Source organism: Gymnogyps californianus, chromosome 1 (assembly GCF_018139145.2).
Source record: "Gymnogyps californianus isolate 813 chromosome 1, ASM1813914v2, whole genome shotgun sequence".
NCBI classification, from domain to species: domain Eukaryota; kingdom Metazoa; phylum Chordata; class Aves; order Accipitriformes; family Cathartidae; genus Gymnogyps; species Gymnogyps californianus.
This window is the reverse complement of record NC_059471.1, coordinates 132,937,852-132,962,171: the sequence shown is the minus strand read 5'-3', so window position 1 is coordinate 132,962,171 and position 24,320 is coordinate 132,937,852. Positions and strand designations below refer to the sequence as shown.

Below are 24,320 nucleotides of genomic sequence, written 5' to 3'. Positions count from 1 at the left end.
AGGTGCATGCGGTCTTCATCATGACGGCTCTAGGCTGGAGCCACGTTCTAGCTCTCACTGATCAGTGATGCTGTGCGGTCTTTTAAAATGGGTGAGTTAAATTGATAGGCTCTGCAGCGTTAAAGTGGTCTGCAGTATGCAAAGAGACATTCATGTCTGGTGACTGTTCAAATAAAAAAAAAAAAAGAAATATGGTGGTCCAAATCTCCTTATTAAGGAGAGCAGCAATCATCACAGCCTTGTCTCATATGACTGCATCATCTTTAATTCATATGAGGAACCATCAAACCATAGGCTAGAAGCAAATAAATTATTTCTTATTGTTTGATTCTTTATAGTTCAAAGAAAAAAAAAGACCTTTTATGTTGTTTATAAATAAACGGGACAGCATTAAAAATACCTGGTGGCATCATTCGTTTTTCCTCCCAAAAGAACCACTCTACAAAGCCATGCTTTTGCTTGTATTCTGCTTATTTGATAATCTTGGCTTAGAAAAAGGAGAGGAGTTCTATTTCTAAATCTACAGCTGAATCACTTTAATATCATTAATGATGAAGCATCTATGATACCTCTATCATAAAAGTATTATGAGAGACAAATTTGCTGATAGAGGCAATGTGATTTCTTTAAAGCCAATCAATTCTTGCATTTCCCTCCTGCATCTGCAAACACAAAAGAACAAACCACAATAAAAAGCAGTACAGGTAGACCAGGCAGGAATAGAAACGTTGGGTCTAAACTGGCCAACCCAGGACCTCTCTGAGTGCACTGAACTGCCAGGAGTCAGGAAGAAATTCAGTTGTCCAGCACAGACAAAAACTAGCCAAAACGAAGACCAAATATGTCACCAGTTATGATCACCAGGATTTTTTGTCTTCAGCATCTAAGGCTTATTCAAGCCTTTGGACTTGTGTTAAGTTTTAGCATGTGAAACTCCTGTGCACCAAGGAACAACTATCTGAAGCTTTACATGACAAGAGCTGTAAATTTGCTTCTGCTGAAAGGACGGTCACTTGCTTTTCCCTTCATGTTTCACATGTGCTCTGCAGGTCCTGGGTGCTCCCTTTCTCCCCTTTTAATTACTGAACATTACCTGACCCCTTTTTTGATTTCAGCCGATTTCAGCTGAAACGTATGTCAACAAAACAAAAAACTCTAAAAATAAAAAAAAGTCCCAGAACCGGTATGTTTACAAGGAAAGCTGCGTACCTGGTAATTCTGCCTGCACGCAGAACCCCTCCCGTTACTGACGTGCGAGACTCTAACACCCTCTGCCGCAACTCTGGCCTCTCTGCCGCCACACTGCGCTCTCGGGCCCGCGCACCGCGGGGGCGGGGTGGGGTGGGGCGGGGAGGGGCGGGTCCGGCACGCGCTGACAGGCCACGGGAGAAGCCCCACCCCCCGGGGCCGCGCCCAGGCAGGAAGGGACGCGAAATCTCTTCGCGCCGCGAACCCCGTGGGGAAGGCGTCTCTGCGCATGCGCACAAGGGGTGACTGCTGACGCTTGTTTTGTTTAGCTGTCGCAAAGGCCGTGGCGCGGGCCCCTGCTTTGGCCACGTGACTGGCGGAAGCGGGTCTCGCGGTTTGAATCGCTGGGGCCGCCGGGAAGGAAGGTGCGCGCGGCGGAGCGCGGGGTGAGCGGCGGGAGGGGCGCGCGCGGCGCGGGCCCTTTGGCGGGTGCTGGTCCCGGGACAGCGCACAGCGCCCTGCACCGGCCTGCGGCCTGCCGCCGCCTGGCCTCGGCGGCCTCGGGAGCCGGGGGTGGCGCGGAGTGCGCCTTTCTCCGCCGATCCCCGGTGGGGTGGGCGGTGGAGGCCTCTTCCGCTCGTTGTCAGGCGGCGGCTGCCCGCGGAGTTGGTCTGCTTCCTCCTGAGCAGAAAATTGGGAGGGGTAAGAGTGGCTCTTGCCGTTGAGTTTGGCTTTGGTCTCCCCTCTCCTGCCAGGATGCTGATTGCGTGCGGCATGCAGCGATGTCACCAGGAAGCGCTGAAGAAGAACCGGGTGATGCTGGCAAAACAGCTGGTTTTAAAAGAACTGATGGAGCATATGATAGAGAAAGACGTCATTACTACAGAGATGATGGAGATGATACAGGTATGCAGGTTGTGCTCGACTGCACTGTGGGCTTTCTTTCTAGTTAAGCTCAGTGTTTTTCTTGGCAGTGGCAGCACAGTAAAACTCATCTGTGTGTTACCTGCGTATTTTAATGTGATTACATTTGGAGAACATGCAAAGCAGTGTGGGGTTTGCTTGCAGCATGTAAGAGAACTGTAAGCTGCTTTTGGCAATATGGATTTTGTCTGAGATTTACTAAATCGTTGGCTTGCATGCTGGTATGTGGTTGTGGCAGGCTGCACTTTGTGAGTCAGGTGGTATCTTCTAGTCTTTTGTTGTCATTTTGTGCCTCTCTTTTTTTTCCATTTGTAGAAGTAGGAATAATACCTATTTCCAAAAGAATACTGTGAAAGTAAGTAAATGAATGTATTATAAACCAGCTTGTTGTGGCACCTTTCACTTAAAGAATTTGTACTTCATATGTGTTTTTGTAAATTGCGTGAAGAACCTTACATGATCCAAGACTGTCACTCTCATACGACAAATGCTGTTTGTAGGCTTTTGTTACATATCCTGAGTAGTGGGTACTATGAAGAGAAGTCATTGGAAATAGCTTGGGATTGTTCCCAGAGGTATGGTAGTGCACTGAAGACTGTGCAGGATGGAGATACAGGTCTTGAAACAGAAAGCAAACTGGAAAGTAAATGACTGAAGATGCATGTCAAGTGCACCTCAGGACTCAAGTAAGCAATTGAGGGACTTTTTAGTCCCTTAGTAAGGTTGATGGTCCTGTCATAAGAACATATGCTGAAAAACAGAATTACGAGCTATTTGCTGGGCACCAGTGCATGAGGTATGAACCTGAGACTGATAAGGTTTTTGAAAGCAATGAAGAAATAACTTCCTGATGAATTTTGACTCATTGTGCATCAAAGATAATGTGAAATTCCTCGTGGGACCTGTTAAGGATAACTGTGCTAAGATGCAGGCAGTCTTATCTGAAATAGCTCCAATCCCTAGTGAAAGAGGACAAAGATACAGGAAGACAGTGAAAGTCAGAGAATGAATCAAGAACTGATTGTACTGGTTTTGGCTGGGATAGAGTTAATTTCTTCATAGTAGCTTGTATGGGTCTGTGTTTTGGATTTGTAATGAAAATGGTGTTGATAACACAGGGATGTTTTCGTTATTGCTGAGCAGTGCTTACACAGAGTCAAGGCCTTTTCTGCTTCTCACACCGCCCCGCCAGCGAGTAGGCTGGGGGTGCACAAGAAGTTGGGAGGGGACAGAGCTGGGACAGCTGACCCCAACTGACCAAAGGGATAGTCCATACCATGTGACATCACGCTCAGCATATAAAGCTGGGGGAAGAAGGAAGGGGGGGACATTTGGAGTTAGGACGTTTGTCTTCCCAAGTAACCATTACATGTGATGGAGCCCTGCTGTCCTGGAGATGGCTGAACACCTGCCTGCCAATGGGAAGTGGTGAATGAATTCCCTATTTTGCTTTACCTGTGCGCACAGCTTTTGCTTTACCTATTAAACTATCTTTATCTCAACCCATGAGTTTTTTCACTTTTACTCTTTTGATTCTCCCTACCATCCCGCTGGCGAGGGAGTGACTGAGCGGCTGTGTGGTGCTTAGCAGCCCACAGGGGTTAAACAACAACACTGCTGAAGTATGGGTGGTTAGTAGGGATGTTCAGCTGCTGGCCTGCAGTTAGTCACTGAAGAGGGAAGGAGAGGAGGGAAAAGGAGAAGGGGGGGAGGGAAAAAGCCCTCTCAAAGGTAGGACAATGCCAGCGAAAATAGTCTTTTTGGCAAAATGCTGCTGTAATTAAGTATTAAACCGCAACAGAGGGGAAGAAGACTAAGGGAATCTTCCCCTCCAGGTGTAATTGCATAAAAGGAGATGCAACAATACCTAGTAATGGATTATCAGTAAGGAGAAAGGTGTTATGATGCATAAGTCAGGTAAATAGTAATAGCTTAGTGGAAAAATTGTGCCTAATACAACATACACACATAACTAAGAGCTTAAATGTATGTAAATAGCAATAGCGGCCTGAGCAAGAGAACAAAGAGACTTGAACTATTGCAGGGTATGAATCTGGAAATTGCACAAGAACAGAAATATGGCAGGAGTAGGAGGAAAGCATTCACAACTGGAACAGCAGTAATGAGAAATATGCATTGTACTAGAAGGATAGAAATGAAGGGAATGTTTGCAGTATAGTACTAATCATAACAGTGCTATAGATAAAAAGTAAAGTGCATTAAAGAAAAAATCACTTGAGTCAAAAACACTTTGTCTTACCTTTCATTTTTCTGTAGTAGGTCTGTGAATTTGTAATAGTCTTCCACTCTCTGGCTCAAATGTGAACAAAGGTCTCAGGAGTGCTGTTAGGTAGCCTATTCTTGAAAATGTATTGTGATGCTAATCATCAGGTACCTTAGTGGAAATAGGAGGAGACAAATGCCACTGTGTCTGATGATAGAGCGTAGATTTTCCTGGATATTGTAACTGACTGGTTCTATATCTCCCCCTGCTCCCCCAAAAAGTCAGGAAATCAAGATGATCTGGATAAATAGTTATGTTTTAAATCTTCTTGTCTTAAAAACACAACAATTATACTGGTCCTTTTGGTTTGATTTAAGCTAAACAGAAGAATAAACAAAATGGTTCTGGAAATAGGGCACTTTGCTTAAATAAACTTTTGTATTCTAAGGAAAGTGAAATAAACCAAGGAGCTCAGGGACGTGAAGGAAGGATGAAATTTCTTCAAGTGTGAGGTGCTAAACCAGTACTGAAACTTTACCACAAGTAAGAAAAAGGTGGGAGGGGAGGACGTTGCAGGAAAAGCCACTGAAGACAAAGGTGGTTGAGCTAGATGAAGAGCTCACAAGGAATATGAAGAGTAAGTAAAGAGTTTATAGGTGTACACTGGAGAAGAATTAATAAATAGCAGCAGCTTTCAGATGTCTGAAATAGAGAGAGAGAGAATAGGAACTGACAGGAATGAATTTAAATTGGTCATTCAGAAAGATACTAAACAATGTGATTTTTTTCAATTATATACACTTTTAAGAAAGAATAAAGAAAAAAATTTGTGTTTACTGTGTAGCAAAGATGATGTAAATATAATTATCTAGATGAAGGCCCAGAAGAGAGGGATTTCAAACACAGAGCGAAAATGACAGTGGAAATAAAGTGGGACAGTGGAAATAGCCATTTTTAAGATGAAGTCCAAAATCCACTTCATTAATGCCTTCTTGTCAGAGCATCAGATGTTCTTCCAGAGCTCTGGGATGGACCTTCAAAATTACAGATATGATAGCAAGAGCTTTCTCTTGCTTTTTAAACAAGTTGAATACTCTCTACTGTAATCAAAGACTATCAGATCATGTAGATACAGAGATTTAAATGCTCTGTGTTGATCACTAGACAGTAATGAAGGGATCACTGGCTTTGACAAAGTGACATAAATTTGATTAGGATGTTTGTCAAGTATATATGCTCTCTCCACAGATTCTGCGTGTATATTCAGGCTCAATAAGAAGACTGATATTATGGGATTTTGACAGCAATTCAGAGTTTATCGTGCAACCAGTTCCTGTTATGCAGATTATCAAACTCATCTGTGAGGGTATAAAAATAAATTAAGGATGTGTTAGAAAATAAAATGAAAGAAGTCTGTCTTATGGAAGTTTTACTGCTGAATGTTTGCTGAACATTGTTTAGTATAACCTAAACGTGGTGTTGATGTGGAAGTTACATGAGGTGGTACAGCACCTCAGGTATTTAAGGAAGTGTTAAGGAAGAAGTCTGCCAAAAGCTGACTACCGTACATACAACGTGCAGAATATGAACATTATGGAAATTTCTTAACTTTTCAGTAAAACTTAAGATCCAATTCTTGAGGTCAGCTTGTGTTCTTAATTATGATGTATGGCTTAGAGTCATACACTATGAAGACATAAAGTGAAGAAGATTAATGATCCTAAGCTTGTCATAAACAACTTGCAGGTCTGCTAGAAAGGAGGAAACAAATAATAGGTACTTTAGAATATCAACTGTCAATTTACTTTGTTAGGTAAAATAAAATTCAGTGAGCTTACAGCAAGATACAAGTATATGGAGCTGGTTATCTTCTGTGGACTAATGGAGAAGTGTTACCAGGAGAAAGGGGCAAGTATTTTCATACTTCTGGAAAGGCACAGGTGAGATACTACTGTATGCACTTCTAGTCAACAGTGCTTTGAAAATTGAGGTTTCCGTGGGAATAGGAAAGGGTACTTGCATTGTCAAGGGGAAGAGGCTGTTTATGAGGAGACTGAAAGAAAGTGGCTTGTTTACTGTAGCAAATCGAGACTGACTTATAGAAAGAAGTTTGATAAATAAGAGAAAGGACAAGAGGACACTGAAGTCAAGGGACATTGTTGATATAAAAATAAATGCTATTAGTCAGTCATGAATGAACATAGGTCTGAAATTTCAGAATAGGTTCGTAAGCACTGGATCAACAAGATTTTGCAATATTCTTCCAGTGTGATGAGACAAAAGCCAAACTACTTTTAACACCAAGCTTGACAAATTTTATGGAAGAAACCAGATGAGGTGAAATCTTCTGTAGCAGAGGATTTACACATGACTTGAGGCTTTTTTTCTGATTTTCCTGTGATTGCAAGTGTAGTGTTAGGCCTTGATTCTGTGTAACTCACCAACCATTTCTAATCATCCACCAAAAGAAGAGATCTTGGATCTAAGTGGTAATGCAAAAAATATAGGATGAATTCCATGGAATTGATAAAATTTATTTTTGATACCCAATATTTTAGTATGTGATGATTTGGTATGTTTTAGATTTCACAGGGAAGGCTGCTATTCTATAAATTATACAATTTGTTGGCAAATGCACTGTTAATATTCTAACAATTAGAACTTCTTGAGAATGTTTTACAGATACATAAATTTCATTTTTATTGTTACTTTTTCTCATATACTACTATATATTGCTTCATTGGTCTAAATGTTACAGTTTATATGTATGTAGTATCTTTTCGGAATTGATTGCATATAGTAGGTATTTTACTTAATGCTTTCTGGGGGATTTGCATATCTGCGCATGAGACCATAAACTATTGGGCAGTAGTGGAAGCGTGTTCTGGACTTTGTATATTCAATGAGGGGAAACAGATACTATTCCAACAGTAAATGGAAGTAAAATTTTAGAGAGAAGAGGGCGTATTACTGTGTGTGGTAATGTATGAATTGCCAAGAGCAAGTGGTTTGCTGTATTGTCATATACTTTCCCCGTTGAGCTAATAGGAACAGAGGAGTAGGACTGAAATCATCTAGGAAAAGCTATAAAAATGGATCTAGCACAGCTAAGCATAATGATGAAACATTTACATGAAGTAAGAAAAATTTAGTTGTTCTGAAGATTCATTGAAAATGAATTGTGTTGGGGTGTTACTTTGAGTGTGGATTTTGTTTTTTTTCTCTGGATCTAGGCCAAGTCTGGGAGCTTCAGCCAAAATGTGGAATTCCTCAATTTGCTGCCCAAGAGAGGCCCTAATGCCTTCTCAGCCTTCTGTGAAGCTCTACGAGAAACCAAACAGCAGCATTTGGAGGCAGTGATCTTGAAGACAGCATCCAGCCTGAGCCACGGGATTGCAAGGGTACAACAGTTTTAAAAAAATAAAATGGATGGACTGCATTTCACATTGGATTTGGGCACAAAGTGATCTTTTTCAAATGGGAAAAAAACAAAAATTGTTTACAAAGGACAGGATGGGGTTTTGTTGCAGATTGAAACTTGCAGCAGGCTTAGTAAAAGCAGAGGGGAAGGAATTTGGGAAGAAGAGAATTTTCACACAGAATCACAAGATGGTAGAGGTTGGAAGGGACCTCTGGAGGTCATCTGGTCCAAATCACCTGCTCAAGCAGTGTCACCTTGAGCAGATTGCCCAGGGCCATGTCCAGGCAGCTTTTGAATATCTCCAAGGATGGAAACTCTGCAACCTCTCTGGGCAACCTCATCCAGTGCTCGGTCACCCTCACAGTAAAAAAGTGTTTTCTGATGTTCAGAGGAAACCTCTTGTGTCCCACTTTGTGCCCATTGCCTCTTGTCCTGTCACTGGGCACCACTGAAAAGAGCCTGGCGCTGTCCTCTTTACACCCCTCCCTTCAGGTATTCATATGCACTGATAAGATTGCCTTGAGCCTTCTCTTCTCCAGGCTGAACAGTCCCATCTCCCTCAGCCTTTCCTCAAAGGAGGGATGCTTCAGTGCTGCCATCATCTTTGTGGCCTGTTGTTGGCCTCTCTCCAGTATATCCATATCTCCCTTGTACTGAGGAGCCCAGAACTGGACACAGGGCTCCAGGTGCAACCTTGCCAGAGCTGAGTAGAGGGCAAAGATCACTTCCCTTGATCTGATCTGCTGGCAACATTCCTCCTAATGCAGTCCAGGATACCATTTGCCTTCTTTGTGGCAAGGGCATGTTCCTGGCTTCTGTTCAACTTGGTGTCCATCAGGTCCCCCAGGATGTTTTCTGCCAAGCTGCTTTCCAGCTGGGTGGCCCTCAGCATATATTGGTACATGGGGTTGCTCCTCCCCAGGTGCAGGACTTTGCACTTCTCTTCATTGAACTGCACAAGGTTCCTGGACGTTCTTACATCCAACATGTTCTTAATGGATGTGTCATCAAGAACCCAATAGCTGCAAAGAAAATATTTTCTCTGAAATCCTTTAATTTAGTGTTCAATGATTCTCTGAGTAGAAAGCTACTAAAAGCTAGTCTTGTCTGTTGAGGAGAGAGGGACTTTTCTTTCTTGATTTTGTTATTTTTATTTTCACCTTTTCACTATCTGCAGTTGTTAGTGTTGGACTAGAGGAAGAATTTAGCAAAGATTCAATATTCTTAGTGCACTGACGAGGATGGAAACTTGCAGTGAACTTATTTTATACGAAGGAAGGAAGACCAGATATTTTTGAGCAGAGATGTTGCCTTATTAAAATGTAGGATTTATTAGACCACCCTTTCTATTTTTTTTTTTGTTTTCAGTTGTGCTTTACTGTACAAACAATGAAATCTTGAAAGCAAACAAAAAGATAGGAATCACTGGACAAATCAATTTTTGGCAAAAACAAGGAGGATATGATGATCTCAGTGTAAGGTTTCCAGAATGGGGATTTGGGTAGAAGTAGAGATGAGCAAAGAAGGGAAGGAATTTTGCATTGACAGAAACGGCTGCTGCTGTCTTGTCATGATGTTTCATTTGGATGTGAACCTTAATATTATTTTTTTAAGTCATGTATATATGTAAGTAAATGCATATATCTTTGTTCCATGACACCTACAGGCTTGTACTATAGAGAAAAAAATAACTGGTTTATGCTACTCTTTTTCATGGATTTATTGGATGTCTTGTAGCTTGAACACTGTTATGGATCAAATCTTCCATTCCCTGCCAGTGAGTCATGTAATTCAAAGAGACCGCGCTGGATTGGTGAGTCACACATGACATCGCGAATACTTGATTGGCTATCTGGTTGGTTGCTTCTAATTTCTTAATACTCTCTTAATTCAATTCTAGAAATAAGCTTGCCACCACTGTGCTCATCCCAGGAATACAAACTTGACAGTGAACATATTATGATCAGATGCAGGAGGCAGAATTAGGCTAGAAAATGAAATAGCATATTGGAAGAGAGAACCCAATCAGTTTCTAGTCAGCTTCATTTATTCTTACAGGAAATTTTGTTGCTTAAACAGTAAAATTTTAGATTTTTCAAAGATTTTCTTCTTTGTTTAAGATTTGTAATAGAGTTTAGTTAAACTAGAGTTGTGAAAAGATACTAATTTTGGGCAGTATTCCTTAACTTAGACTTCCTTCTTAGCAAATAAGTTTAAGTACAAGGCCTTATATATGTTACGTGGGCCCAACATAGACTTCTGTAGCTTCTGTCGAGTGCAGCAAATCAGCTTTTCTTTAGCAAGCATTTGTGACTTAGATGAGGGAACTAGTTGTTGGAATGAATCTCCTTGCTAGTTTTTATGTTGCCTCTGGTAATGCCTGGAGTGCTCATGTTCCCTAACCACAGCTTTAACTGGGTGCTGGTTACTAGGTGCTCTCTCTGGTGTTAAAGAACAAGTGTCTAGATTTTGAAGGCTTTTTTTTTATTTAGGTGCAGAGGTTTTAGGGTTGGGCTGTTCTGGTTTTTTAGAGCATATGTTCCTCCAACCAGGAGAGCCATGCCTCAAAAGGCTGAAAAAGGATTTCAAAGGAGATGAATGTCATTAGTTCCGTTTCTTCAGGACAGGGGAGTGAGTGTTTGTCTGCAAATGGCAAATAGTTGATTATCATTCTCCTCATCTGCTGTTATCCAGAGGAAAGAGTTGTTCAGAGGCAGATAAACAAAAAAGGGCATTGCACTTTATGGAAGTTAGAAACGTCGAGTTTGATCACTTATGCATGTGTTCAGCAAAAAATAAGTAATTGCATCCAATGAGCATGGGAGGCCTTTTATGAATGGAAAAGCACTATTCTATTTGAAAATTTCTAGCAATGGTTTGTCAGCCTAACTGTGAAAGGAGTAACGTACTGTACAAAATGACAGAAAGCACACTGGTCTAATTTTAGATGAAAATTCTGGTTTCATACTCTGTAGAACCAAATTTACTAGGCCTTAGATAAGGCTAACGCACATACAAGACCAAAAAAAGATTGTCAATTAAAATTATAAAAAAATAAGTACACCATTCCATACTTTTGGTTTTTTCTGCTATGTTTCATTGTGTGTCTGTAGTCCCTGATCAAGCAAAATTTTTGGAGGTATGAATAGTATAATACAGGAATATGCCTAAGACCACATAGTTCAGAATTTGCAAGTTACTACCTTAATGCAGAGGCTTTGTAGTTGGAATTTTTTATTGTTATTGATGTTTGTTTTGCACAGAACCAATGGAACATTCCTTGGATAATGGAGATGGTCCTCCAGTTCCTCCAGTGAAGTACTGCACTCCTGAATTTTACCGTGATCATCGGCACTTGGTAAGTAGTTGACAGAGAAAATCTCCTTAAGATGTGAAAGATGTGAGGTGTTCGGATATATCAGCTGAACATGTGCTACTTAAAACTGAGTCGAAATGCATGCTTCATTGGGATGCAGATCAGTGTTGTGCTATTTGTGTAACTGAAAGGTGTTACCAGTCATATTCGATTTGACGTAGTTCTCATTTACAAGTGTCAAGAAATTCTGAGAAGTTCTGTAACTCTATACAAATCTCTGCCTCTGTTTTTTGTTCATTAAGAGCTTAGTGAATGCCTTCTGTTCTGTTGCTCTGTGTAAGCTGTCAGTATTATTGCCTCATATTTATTTGTCTGCATCCTGATCTTCTTCTGTGTGATGACACACCCTCCAAATGACCATAAGATACTAGAACTGTGTTTCAACTAGTAGTCACAGTCTTGGCTGTTTTAATTGCCAACTGTACACAGAAGAGTCTCTCCTTAGGCTCAAGAACCAGATCAGGATTCTGTGCTGGGTAGTACTGGGTAGAACAACCTGAATTTCTAATCTTCTTCTGTAGCGTTTGAAGTTATGTAGGTAGTCTCATTACTTTTTTATTCTGTTTGTAAAGCATAGATTGTGGTGAGGTGGGCTTAAGGAAAAAAAATCATTTCGTATAATGGGGCAGACACTTTACTAGGGTTACACAATGTGCTAACACTTAACACTTCTGTCACAGGCTCTGTGTACAGCAAAACAGATTTTTTTTTTTTTTTTTTTTTTTTTAAACTATTGGGGAGGCCTAATTAGGCAGCATCAGTGTGAGCTTGACTTGGTTCCTTTTGCATCTGTGCCTGGATACACCTTATTTGACATGCACCTTTGGTATTAAATTTCACTTCCAATTTACAGGAGTCCTTGTAACTGATTTACTATTGATTTGTTGTTGTTAGAGTGGGAGGGGCAGAGAGGGAACTTAATTTGAAGACACCCCTCTTAAATTAGTTCTTTCCCTGTTAGCCTTTTTTTGCCAGCCACATAACTTTCAGGATCAGTGACTGACAGTCCCTTGCTGTTACAATTGCATTCACATGCTATTTTACATCTCTCTCTGCTCCCAACAGCAATTAAGAAATGTTAGCTAAATTTTACATAGTGTTGTCCTAAGGCCTTTGATGGGGATGACGGAAACATATGGAACCATGCTGGGGGTAGGGTGGGCAAAGGAAAAAAGTTAGCAAGACCTAATTCGCAGTTTGAAATGGATAAGCTGTGTTTCTTTTAAAATGAGAAATAAGGCAAGCTAGTATAACATTTTAATAATAGTGTTGTAGGATCATCAGTTGTGGAGACTTGCAAATACAGTTATCTTTGGGACCCTTTGCAACACAAACATTTGTTTTATTTATTAAAAAAATTTTTTTTAAAAAAATTTGACCTCTGCTGTTTTTGTGCCTTCTCAATCAAGAAATCCTGCATATCATATCAAGTTGGTATGTAGGGATTGCTGTTCTACTTTAACACTCTATTATTTCCTTGTGTAGTCTAAATTTACCAATTTTAAATCTTCTTCTCAGGCATACAAACTGATATCAGAGCCCCGAGGCTTAGCACTTATTCTCAGCAATGTCCATTTCAGCAGTGAGAAGGACTTGGAGTATCGCGCAGGGGGAGACGTGGACTGTACTTCCCTGGAGATGCTTTTCAAGCATCTTGGGTATCAAGTGACTGTCTTTCATGATCAGACTGCACAGGTAAGGGGGATGGATCCCAGTACTTCACAACCAGTATGGATGAGAGTTTGTAACTGTTACATAAACATCTTAGGAGGTTCCCTTTGGTATAACTAAGCTTGAACAGGAAGATGTGAATGGTCACTTATGAATAGAAAATAAGGCTAAATGGGATGATGTCTGCTCACATACTGACAAATATGAAGAAACTTGGAAGGCAGAGGACTTACGATGGAAAGTAGGATCACAAAGGACCACAAGAGGTACTACTCTAGTCTGACTCTAGTGCAAGGGGCAAGAATTTCTAGACCACACCTGGCATGTGTGTTAAAACCACAAATGAGTAAAGTCTCCAGTTTACTCTAGATAGACTTTTCCAGTGTTCTGCTATCCTAAAAGTTAAACTTTGCAAATATTTGACCTAGTCTTTGCAAGTATAAGTGATGTTTTCGTGTCCTTTCACTGATGAAGTCAACTGCCATCCTGTTTAGCAGTCTTCCACTATCTATGCAGTTAAGTTCCACTCTTTCAGTCTTTGCTTTGCTAGAGAAGTGGCTGTGCATCTCTTAAGAAAATTGGTGATGTTCCATAACTGACTGAATCAAGCCACTCTCTTTCTCTCGGAATGCAATTGCTACCTTCTCCAGCGTCATTTGTTCTTATTCCTTTTAAATCCCTATGAATCCAAGTGGTACAGAACCTGTTAAAGAGTGTTTTATTCAAGAAAGCAGCTTTTGCAATGTTATAATAAGACTTTTGCGCTTGCCATATTGTCAGAGTTCCTAAAGTTTTCCACTTTAAATTGTTGTGTTTTGATCACTAGTGTTTGAATGCCTGAAGTACCAGAGTATGTATCTGTTAAGTTGCTCCAATATCCCAGCCAGACTCAAGTGTCAGTGTAAAACCTTTATAAAATATCAGTTGGTTTCTCCTATGTTGAATCCATATGTACCAACTCAGATACTTGCTGCATCGCCGTGTTGGTCTAAGTGATTCCTACTTCACAATTTTATACTTGGGACTGAATATTACATAAAAGAACAAGAACATTTTTCTTTTTTTTTTATGGAACACGTCTTTTGTCCTGTAAATTTGATGTACATAGGGTTTATTTCGTGACAGGAGGACCATTTGTGGTTTTCCCTGTATATTGACTCACTTCCCTATGCGAGCCTGGAAAGCATTAAACATTTTTTTTTTTTCTCTCTTCCAGGAGATGCAGAATGCATTGGAGAGATTCTCTAAGCTGCCAGGTCATCGGGATGTGGATTCCTGCATTGTAGCTTTACTTTCCCACGGTGTGGAGGGTGGGGTTTATGGCAGTGATGGCAAACTACTACAGGTATATTGCTGTGTCCTGATGTGGTGTTGTAGATTATGCCTTGGAAAGTAACAATGGAAAGAGGAAAAAAAAGTTTAAAAAAAAGTGAAGTGATGGGAGACTGAGGATTCACATTTTTTAAAAAGGAAAAAATAAGGGCATGTGGGAAGAAAAGGGCAGGGGGCTGTCTGTGAGAGGTCTGTAAGATAAAGAATGGCATAGAAATAGAGCAAGTAGGGGAAGTTATTTCATTGTCTCTTCCTGTACAAGTACTAGGTAGAGTGCATGAACTCAAACTAGTAGGAGCTGGGGGAGAGGGTGGGGAAGGGATGTGTTTGTCACATGGTGAGTTTGGAGATAAAGGAGAAAATATCAAGACTGATGAGGTAATAACCAAAATACAGTGAAGCAAGGTGAGACTGAGTTTGGCTCACAGAAGGCTGCAGTGAAGAATATTTATCTTCTTTCTTCTCTCAGTTGCAAGAGGCTTTCCGGCTCTTTGATAATGCAAACTGTCCAAATCTCCAGAATAAGCCCAAAATGTTCTTTATTCAGGCCTGCCGGGGAGGTGAGTGCCCAAATACTAAAAGCCATGTATTTGGCATGCCATTAAGGCTCATTTTACACACATACACACCCTCACATTCAACTTGCTGTCAACTCTCCTCTTTGCTTCTCTCAGGTGTAAGTGGGACCCATATTCACCTCCCTCTGCCCTGCTGCTGCCACTGCATCTGTTGCTCTGTAAGTGTCTTTTGCTCTGCATGAGGTGTGTGCATTGACTTGCAGACCCCAGAGCACCTTAGTGATATAAAGCTCTATCATATCCCACTCATATATTGAGGCTTTCTCTTGCTATGCCTGCACTAGGGGGAGTGGGGCATATGGTGCATCAAATTGCAGCACAGCATGGAGTGGTACACTAGCACTGGAGTCTTGTCTGAGGTCCTGTCTTTCTCTCGATCCTGGATGTGTTCTGTCTCTTGTGTTGTCTCTTGAGCTATCCAATTTGGCTCCAAGTCTTTTTTTTTTTTTTTTCCTTTACCCTATCCTGTTTTCAACCTCCAAATGACCTTTCCTTACACCCTTTTCCACATACTATTGTAGAATTCTTACATACTGTTTTACAGAATTCTTTTATTGATTCTCATAGACTTGTTCTTTTTTCCACTCTTTCTGTTCCTTTTTTTTTTAATTCCGCTATTCGTTTTCCCTCCTTTTGTAACTAAACACGTCTGCAACTAACTGCCTTTCAGATCTGCTAATGACCAAATTTTTCCCTAAAGTGTTTGGACTTTTTGAGATCGCTGTGAAACTGCAGATACTCCAAAGAGAAGTTTTGTCTTAGAAAGCTTTGTTTTTTCCCTTGTGATAGAGAAGTTTTTCTAGCCTGTATGCTTTTCCTCTTCTTTTCCCTTGTTCCTTGCAATTGTCTCCCTTCTTTTTCATTTTTAGCAGAGCTTTATAGTTTGTCCTCTAGCCAAGAGGATGTTTCATTCACTTGTTATCTACTTGTGTTTAATCCCAATGCAGAGAAAAACCTAAAGTCTACATGAAGTATTTTGGCGATCAAAAAGATTTGATCCTTCTAAGCATTTGGAAATATTGTAACATGCATGTTTACAGTATGAATTGAATGTGATTGCTTTCCTTATGTTATTGAACCTCTAGATACTCTTGAACAAACATGAATATGCAGACTTATAACAGTGTGGAAATAAGTGTAATAAGCCAGAATTTGCAGCTGACATCATTAGGTAATTAGGTTTATTTGACTGTAATGTTACCATAATGGGTCTGTTCACATCAACAAATCAGGCTTGGCCTTCCTATTCCCAAAAAGGTTTCAGTTAAGAAAGAGTTGTAAGCTCGCTATGTGAAGTGCTGTAGAACTGGGATACTGCAATAGGCAAAGGATTTAGACTTGAGCAACTGAAAGGGAAAAATCTTTCTTCAATTTAAAAAAAAGCAAAAACCTGCCTTTTTAACCTCTCTTTTAAACCTTGATTAATAGTTGGAGGGGAAAGCTAGTTACAAAGTAATTGAGCTGTCAACAAAAATGTGTACCTTTTCATGTTAGCATTCGAAGGTTAGACTAGCCAATACAAATTTTTTTCAAAAGCAGCATTTAAAAGACTGTATAAATAGTGTGGACAACTTTAGATTAGTAGTCAATCTCTCTGTGCCATGCAAATTAGCTGGAACCAGTTGAAACAAAATGAGAAATGCATAGATTATTCTTTTTCCCTAAGTTTATGTAATAGACCTTATCTATCTTCTATTAATGACACATTAAAAAATGTAGATAAAGAAGAGTTGGTACAGTCTACTTAATTTCCAAAGGGCCTTTGGCAGGAGTCTACTAAAGAATTGAAGTAGTCCACGTACAGTCATGGATTAAAAACCAGTGGCAACAGAAAGCAATGGGAAAAGACAAATAGTCAGATTTCACTATGACATAAAATGAGACTTTGAAGCTGTTTACCATCTGTGTTTAATATAGTAGTTGATCCAGAATAGCGAAGAACTGTGGTAAATAATGACAGATAGGTAGTTAGCAGTTATTTAAATCTATTGGGAAAACAGCTATCTGGGAGCTTCAGTAAAATTTAAACAGACTGGATCAATCTGGGTGGCAGTTATTGGTGACATAAATTAGAGGTTAAGTATGCAGAGGAATATCCTGATAGGGTTAGTGCTTTACACTTCTTAGTTACGTTGGTAAGTTGACTGGAATGGTGTTTGAAGACAAATGCATGAGGAAGACATCTAATTCTGAAGCTTTAATCAAAAAGGTTTTGACTTTATACATTATGAGATGATGACAGTTGACTGTAAAATTACCTGAGTCTTATCTGAAATAACATACTGTCGTGGTTTAACCCCAGTCAGCAGCTAAGCACCACACAGCAGCTCCCTCACTCCCCTGCCCCCAGCTCCCAGTGGGATGGGGAGGAGAATCAGGAAAGAAGGTAAAACTCGTGGGTTGAGATAAGAACAGTTTCATAACTAAAGTAAAATATAATACTAACAATAATAATAATAATGAAAAGGAATATAACAAAAAAAAGAAGAGGGGAAAAAAAAGGAGGGGGGAAAAAAAAAACCAAAACAGTGATGCACAATGCAGTTGCTCACCACCCACTGACCGATGTCCAAGCAGCGATCCGCGCTTCCCGGCCAACTCCCCCTGTTTATATACTGGGCATGACGTTCCATGGTATGGAATATCCCTTTGGCTAGTTCAGGTCAGCTGCCCCGGCTATGCTCCCTCCCAGCTTCTTGCACACCTGCTTGCTGGCAGAGCATGGGAAACTGAAAAGCCCTTGGCTTAAGATAAGCGCTACTTAGCAACAACTAAAACATCAGTGTGTTATCAACATCATTCTCACACTAAATCCAAAACACAGCACTGTACCAGCTACTAAGAAGGGAGTTAACTCTGTCTCAGCCGAAACCAGGACACATACGCTGTGAACAGTATACTAATTTTTTAGAAGTTATAGAACTAAAAGGATTTGGAGAAGTGTGGTAAAAGACATGAAAAAAGTGTGGTTAAAAATGGAAAAATTTGCATTGCTACCTTAAAGAGATGATGAAGGAACTTGATGGAAGTAATCATGAAATTTTGAGCTATGGAGCCTTAATTATAGGCTATATCTAGCCTGTCAGACAATCACACCCCTCCCACTGCTGCTTTCATTTTGGAAGAAAAGAATAACGTTGCTGACTTACGAACTGACCATTTCCTGTGCATAATTATGAGATGCCACCAGTGCCACTGTCTGTAAAAAGGGTTAGAAATCCAAATGCATTTCTTAGGCATGACCTGGCAACAAAAACCTAGAGCCGTCATAACAGGAAGCCCTCTGAAATGGACGCTTACGCCTCCTAAGACTAGAATCTGACGCATGCTGTTAGGAAGTAAGTAGAGTAGTAGATTCTCATCTTACAACAAAAGAACAAAAGGGCAAAATTATATAGAAAACCTGTAAAATGTAGTTTTATTTTTTATACAACATAGCTGGACAATTGCCGCTAAGCAGTTAGTCTAGATTACAATGGAAGCTCTGCATCATGTAAACAACCAATTGAGAATATCTACACTTGTCATCATACATACTAATGAATCCTGGAAAGCACATTAAATGTTCTCCAGGTTTTAAACTAATCTCCATGTACTGGAATTCTCTCTCTTGTGTTTGGGATCAAATTATTTTGCATTTTACTATTGCACAATTTATGCTTTTGATTGAAACAAGTGATATTATAGTCAGGATTTAGAACTAGGCGAGATATTTGGTCCATGTTTTCTTGATGTCTTGGAGGTAGAGCTTAGCAACTAAAATCATAGCTCTCGTTTGAGTTCTGCAATAAGTAGGTAGTTAGCATTGCAAACTAGACTAGACATTTTTGAACATTTCTAAGGTAGCTAAAAGTGGAAAATAGAAAGTTTTAGGGCTAGGTATCAAATCCTTCCATGCATGGTGAAGAACTACCAGAAACTTCTTTGCTTCCCAGTTATCCCATGATCTGCATAGGAAAGGAGAGGGGAAAAAAAAAAATCAATCAGCATGCGGACTAACAGTCACGTTAGGTTGAGCAGGTTCAGCACTTGTTGGTACCTGCATTCGTTTGTGCAGAAGAACTTTCAGAGGAGTTTTAAAAACAGCTGAAAAAGCTTAAAGTTCATGCAAAAGCTTTCTGCTTGACAGCAGTTGTGGCATTGCTGACCAGAGCCCAAAACTAAGGAAGTACAGGAAAACTACATCCAGTAATTCAGGATAATTTCTTCTTCTTTTTTTTTTTGTTTTTGTTTTTTCTTCTCCTCCCCACCCCCTCCTTCTTTATTGCCCCCCAAGATGAGACAGACCGGGGAGTGGATCAAAGAGATGGGAAAGAATGGTCAGATTCCCCAGGCTGTGAGGAAAGTGATGCAAACAAGGAAGAAAATCTCAAGCTGCGTCTGCCTACATGCTCTGATATGATCTGTGGATATGCTTGTCTGAAAGGTACTGGGGAGAGGCCCTGATTGTTAGGGCGTAAGGAGTTTTTATGTGTCTGTGTTCCCCAGAAACTTCATCATACACACTTTCTTCTCAGGCACTGCGGCCATGCGAAACACGAAGCGTGGATCCTGGTATATTGAGGCTCTCACCTCTGTGTTTGCAGAGGACTCCCGAGACACTCATGTGGCTGACATGTTGGTGAAGGTGAGCTGGAGTGTCTTTCCTCTCCCACACTTACCTGGTTTCTGAAAAGCCTTCCAGTGCTTCAAATTGCTAGAATTAATCTACTATTAAAGCAATTGTTCTTGCCTTGTTTGTAGAAAAATTATTATTTCTGTATTTATATACAGTTTCACAGCAGTTTAACCAAAGTAAAAATGCTGTTTCTTTGACTCCTTCCATTTCACTTGTGCAGTCGCATGGTGAACTTACCAGAAGAATTAATCTGACTTGCCAAGAATTACTGTTCTTCTATAGAAATAGCATTTTTTCCAGGTGGATTCATTGCCTGAACTGGCTTACCGCATAGCTACACAAGCACTTGCACTTACATAAGGTAAAGATTAAGAAAATGGGGGAAGAGCGAGTGAAGACAGCAGTGTGACCACAGCAACTTGAGCTGCTGTGGAACTGCACCCTAGTTCTTTACCCTTCTTATAATTTAGAAAGACAATACTTAGGGGACTACTTCATAAGTTAAACAGAATAATCTATGAGTACAGAAAGCAATGACCTTTTTCTTACTTCTGTCTTCTTAATCCTTCCAGTCATTTTATGGTTTTTTTAATCTCACATCTAGGTGAATAGGCAAATCAAGCAACGAGAAGGTTATGCCCCAGGCACAGAATTTCACCGCTGCAAGGAAATGTCAGAATATTGTAGCACACTCTGTCGGGACCTTTACCTGTTTCCTGGCTATCTGCCAGGAAAATAACCCTGCCAGCTCTGTTGGAAGAGAGATACTGCCAAAGCTGAACTTTGAGTATGGATGTCTACGTTTTCATTCTTATGGGCTGTGACATCAGATGCACAAGCAAGGAATGCTTGTTTGTATCTGGCCAGTCCAATTCTTGATGTCTTTTTGTAAAATAATCTGGCAACTCTCTTTGTAATCTGATTCGGTTCAGGGTTTAAAATTCTAATATCCTGACTTATTCCATACATATAGAAATTGATGGAAAGAGGATCAGCACTGGAACTGGGAAGAAGTGGGAGCATCCTTTGGAAGGAGATATAAGGACATTTGTAAGCAAAATGAATGTGAAAAGGGAAACAGACTATTCATACATTTTTTTTAAAAAGTTAAGCCTTTCTGAAAAGAAAATTATTCATAAAATGTTACTTATCTTATGCTTGTATTTTAAAATTTTTAAATACTTTCTGCCTGGTTCTTCATGCAGGAGTCAGCTCCTGTGCACATTAGAAAAGGGCTCCCTTGTGAAGGAGAATCCTTTCCCTCTCTAAAATGGAAGATTATTGTTTTCAGTACTTGACGCTTTCCTATCCATCTTGATCACTTAAAAGTCTGGTTTTGCACATTCCTTCTGTAGCCAAGTTATCAAGAGAACTACAAGACATCCCAGGTTATCAACAAAACAAATAGAGATCCAGGATTTCTCATACAGACAAAAAAGCCTCCATAAACTGCCCCAGAAATAGTTTTGAATTCAGAAATTCTAGATTAGCTCCCCTTAGTCCCAAGAGTGAACAACTGCATGGAATATTACTTTTGAGGAATTTGTTTGCCATAGTGCCTGTGTGTCACAACAGGCATAGCATTCAATCCACCAGCTTCTCAGGAATCTATAAATTGCACTGTACAACTGAATCCCTGAAACCCTACAGCCTTGTACAAAAGGATCTTTTGTTTAATTAACAAAAATATTCAAGGCAGCTCTTTACAGTCTAAGCGTGTTGCTTGGATTATTTATCTCTGCAGTTTGTTTCCCTTTTAAATGAAAGGGAAGAGTTTCACATTATTACCCTGTTATGTGAGTTTTCTTTCTTCAGCCATGATCATTTAAAGCTGTTTGTTTAGCTAATACTGTTTGCAAAGTGTCATTTCAACTGGTCAATAAGAAATGTTGTGGCATAATCCATAACTTCTTTTGGAAATTTCCTACAGAGTCTCTTCATGCTGTAATTTGTCTCTTGCTTGTGTCCAGTTGCGGTTACTCCCATTTGATGTGACATGGGAGATGGGCATTGTTCTCTTTTTGTGGTAGAGGCTAAATCTTGATATACTGGGTTACATAGAGACTCAAGTGAACAGACTGTAGTCCATATCTTCTCCATTTTTGTAGCAGTAAGTTGGCGTAGTTCCTGGCTTACTCTTTTTATGTAAGTGTGGCTTTTAAAATATTTTTTCAGGATAGAATTATGAATAGGAAGCAGAAAGGGATATGGAGGGAGGCTGGAAAATTAGGCATGTGCTTTTTTATTGTTCTGCCGAGGAAAATGAAGGCTGTGTTTCCTCCAGCTGACAAAGGTGCAGCATTAACATGCATCTTGCACTTATCTTACACACAATGTGATAAACAGGACAAGGATCATACTTGCCAAATGGTGCCTTACTCTGAAGTTTAAGATACCAGTTTAGGGGCTGTTTTACCTCCCTGGCGTATAAACGCTTTCTTCCTGAGTGCTCCCTCTTTGAAATGGTGCAATATTTTACAGATACGTATATTGATGAAGCAGTCCACTCTGATGGATTAGATTTCTGTAGGATTGCATCAAGTTGCATTATCACTGCCACTTTCGTATATTCTTTTTGTATACTTGTATTTTACTGCCTTGAGGTGTCAAAATAAAGAATTCTTGTTTGATTAATCTGTGCAGTATCTTCCATTTGGAGAGTTATACCTCTGTGCAGAAATGGAGCTTCTATATAAAGAGAATTTTGCATGATTTCTTGAGAGAGTACCTCCCAGATGCGCTTTTGAACTCTCAGGCAGAAGCCTGCTACTTGCTAGCTGCAACCAGTATGGGCTGCTTGTAAATTTTGATAACACCTGGACTAAACAAAAGTTAATACATTAATAAAGAGATATGAGGCCGAACCACCAAGTAGGAGGCTGATGTTGTGTTTCAGCACACAAAATATTTAGACTGGGAAAATTGTGGGCTTGGTGTTCTTGAAGGAAGAGTTGGTGCCAAAATGAAGGGTTCCTGAAAAAAAGGAGACTTGGAAGGAGGAAGGGCCCAGAAAGAAGGTAAAGAGGAAGGAGGTAAGATCCTGGAAGTGGAGGAAGATCCAGGGGATCAGAGAGCTGCATGGAAATGAATGCCAAGGGATGCCCAGAGGCCTTGACCTGTAATGCCCAAGACTGGTAACTGGGAGCAGCTGTACAGCACAGAACCAACACAACTTTCTGCTCCACCTTCACAGACCAGCAATGATCCCACTGCTGGGCAGGGAAGCTGAGACCCAGGTAATGCACCTGGGAGAAAGCCAGTGAGTGAGTGTGAAATAAGAAGGTAGAAGCTCTGTTCTCAGTAATTCTAAAATAATCCCCAGTATCCAGATCCACTAGAGGCTGCCATTTACTCTGTCTCATCTGTGACACCTAGAAGGGTGTTTCTTGTCTTCTAAGTTCTCTTTTTATTGAAAGGGTACATTGTTTTTTCAATAATACCAAATTCTGGTATAGGAAATCTAGTAGTAATATTAGCAGTGGAATTACCAACATCTACCTGTGCAGAAAGTGTTTCTAGTAGTCCAGAAGATGAAGTAAACAAGATGTTTGTATTTTCAGAGATACTGAAATATACAGAGATACCAGTTTTGAGCTACTAGCATAGTTTAAGGAATGAACTTTAACAGCTGGGATAGCAGGAAAGTGTTAACCGGTTCACTTTTTGGCTTGAAACCAAAAGAATAATAAGGTCAAAAGTTTTGTTTTGTGGGACAGGGAGTGGAAACAGTGAAGAGGATGTAGACGAGGTATTTTACAAATCTTGAGTGGCATGAAAATCATTGTATTTATTAATAGAACAATTCAGTAAATGAATACAATTGTAATTCCAAATTGTTTTTGTTTCCCTATTTGCCATTATGAAAAGTAATAGAATCTCAAAGGATTTGACTTTGTAAAAATAGTCATTGATCCCCTTAAAAATTAGGATGTACAGAATGGTATTGAAAGAGGGCATGCTCTCCAAAACATCAAAAGATTTGGCTAAACATCTATAAAACATCTTATAAAATAACATTTATGCCAAGCTGAGACTCCTAACATACACTGTACCTGTGTTGTGCAGTGTGTTCTTACCCTTGTCTCCAGGGTATGAGAATTCTTCACTATGTCACAACACTAAATTATTAAGGTAGGAGAAGGAAATGCAAGAAAAGAAGATGTTGTTACATAACAGATCATCTTCATTACACAGTGATGATGTCATCAGCATATGCATACAGAAAACAGTTTCTTTAAAAGGAAGGGAATGAAAATAGAATCTTCAGAGAAGTTATAATCAACCATTGTCACAGGATCAGCAGCCTCTGTGAGGCTGTTTCACTAGGAATGAGTACTAAGTTCTACTCAGTGCAATTTGGCCTAGTGTTGCTGCTTTTGCCAATTCTACTTGTAGAATTCTCTCTTTTGAAGGCTTGGTATTGTTTTGTTTCCATTCATCTGCATTGGGTACCTTGTTTATGGTCACTGTTATGTATAACTTAGTCTCCAGACTGTATTTTTGCATAAACTGTTATGCCTGTGTGCATTTCTTAAGAAGACATCTTCTGTGTAATTTACTACATCTTTCAAAGAGCTCAGAGTTGTATTCAGACTTCTCTGACTTAAGAAAAATAACTGGAATTGCTGTGGTTTAGGCTGTTGATTGTTTTTGTCACTCCTAGAAGTTCTGAGTTTTAGCTGCAAAATAAGGAGAAGCAATAACACCTCCCATAGAAACCATGCTTTGACAACGGTGAGCATCATGCTGCATTGAGGCAGCATAGGCTTAACTTTTCTAAATTGATTTTACATAGAAATAAACAGTTAAGGGATGTTATAAACTGCCACTGCCTCTAGCAGCTCTGTGGCTTGGGTATTCTTCCTGCCCAGCCCAGAAACCCCGGGCTTTCCAACCCAGGCCCATGGCTGTAGCTGCTGATTTTCCGTTTGCAGGTTCAAACAGTAGAAAGGCTGAGCGTGCATCTCAGAAATGGACACGTGTGGAGG

At 40.0% G+C, this 24,320-nt stretch overlaps 1 protein-coding gene across 2 annotated transcripts; it reads left to right on the top strand.

Annotated features, from left to right (window-relative positions):
• Positions 1-1,558: 1,558 nt before the first annotated feature.
• On the top strand, positions 1,559-21,935 carry CASP2 (caspase 2). Of its 2 annotated transcripts, none has more exons than XM_050909829.1 (11): positions 1,559-1,613; positions 1,944-2,094; positions 7,570-7,737; positions 9,495-9,570; positions 11,021-11,115; positions 12,652-12,828; positions 14,021-14,149; positions 14,606-14,696; positions 18,991-19,140; positions 19,232-19,341; positions 19,937-21,935. In XM_050909829.1, the coding sequence occupies exons 2-11, from the start codon at positions 1,945-1,947 to the stop codon at positions 20,069-20,071; spliced, it is 1,281 nt and encodes a 426-aa protein (XP_050765786.1). In that variant the 5' UTR covers positions 1,559-1,613; position 1,944; the 3' UTR covers positions 20,072-21,935. The 2 variants fall into 2 exon arrangements, with proteins under 2 accessions (XP_050765786.1, XP_050765796.1); XM_050909839.1 differs by lacking the exon at positions 1,559-1,613 and adding an exon at positions 1,616-1,634.
• Positions 21,936-24,320: the final 2,385 nt, after the last annotated feature.

Excerpts from the sequence above, each read along its gene's own strand:
- CASP2 (XM_050909829.1), top strand. The coding sequence starts at position 1,945 with ATGCTGATTGCGTGCGGCATGCAGCGATGTCACCAGGAAGCGCTGAAG. Across the intron at positions 9,571-11,020 it reads AAAGAGACCGCGCTGGATTG|AACCAATGGAACATTCCTTG; the intron begins GTGAGTCACACA and ends TGTTTTGCACAG. Across the intron at positions 14,150-14,605 it reads GTGATGGCAAACTACTACAG|TTGCAAGAGGCTTTCCGGCT; the intron begins GTATATTGCTGT and ends TTCTTCTCTCAG.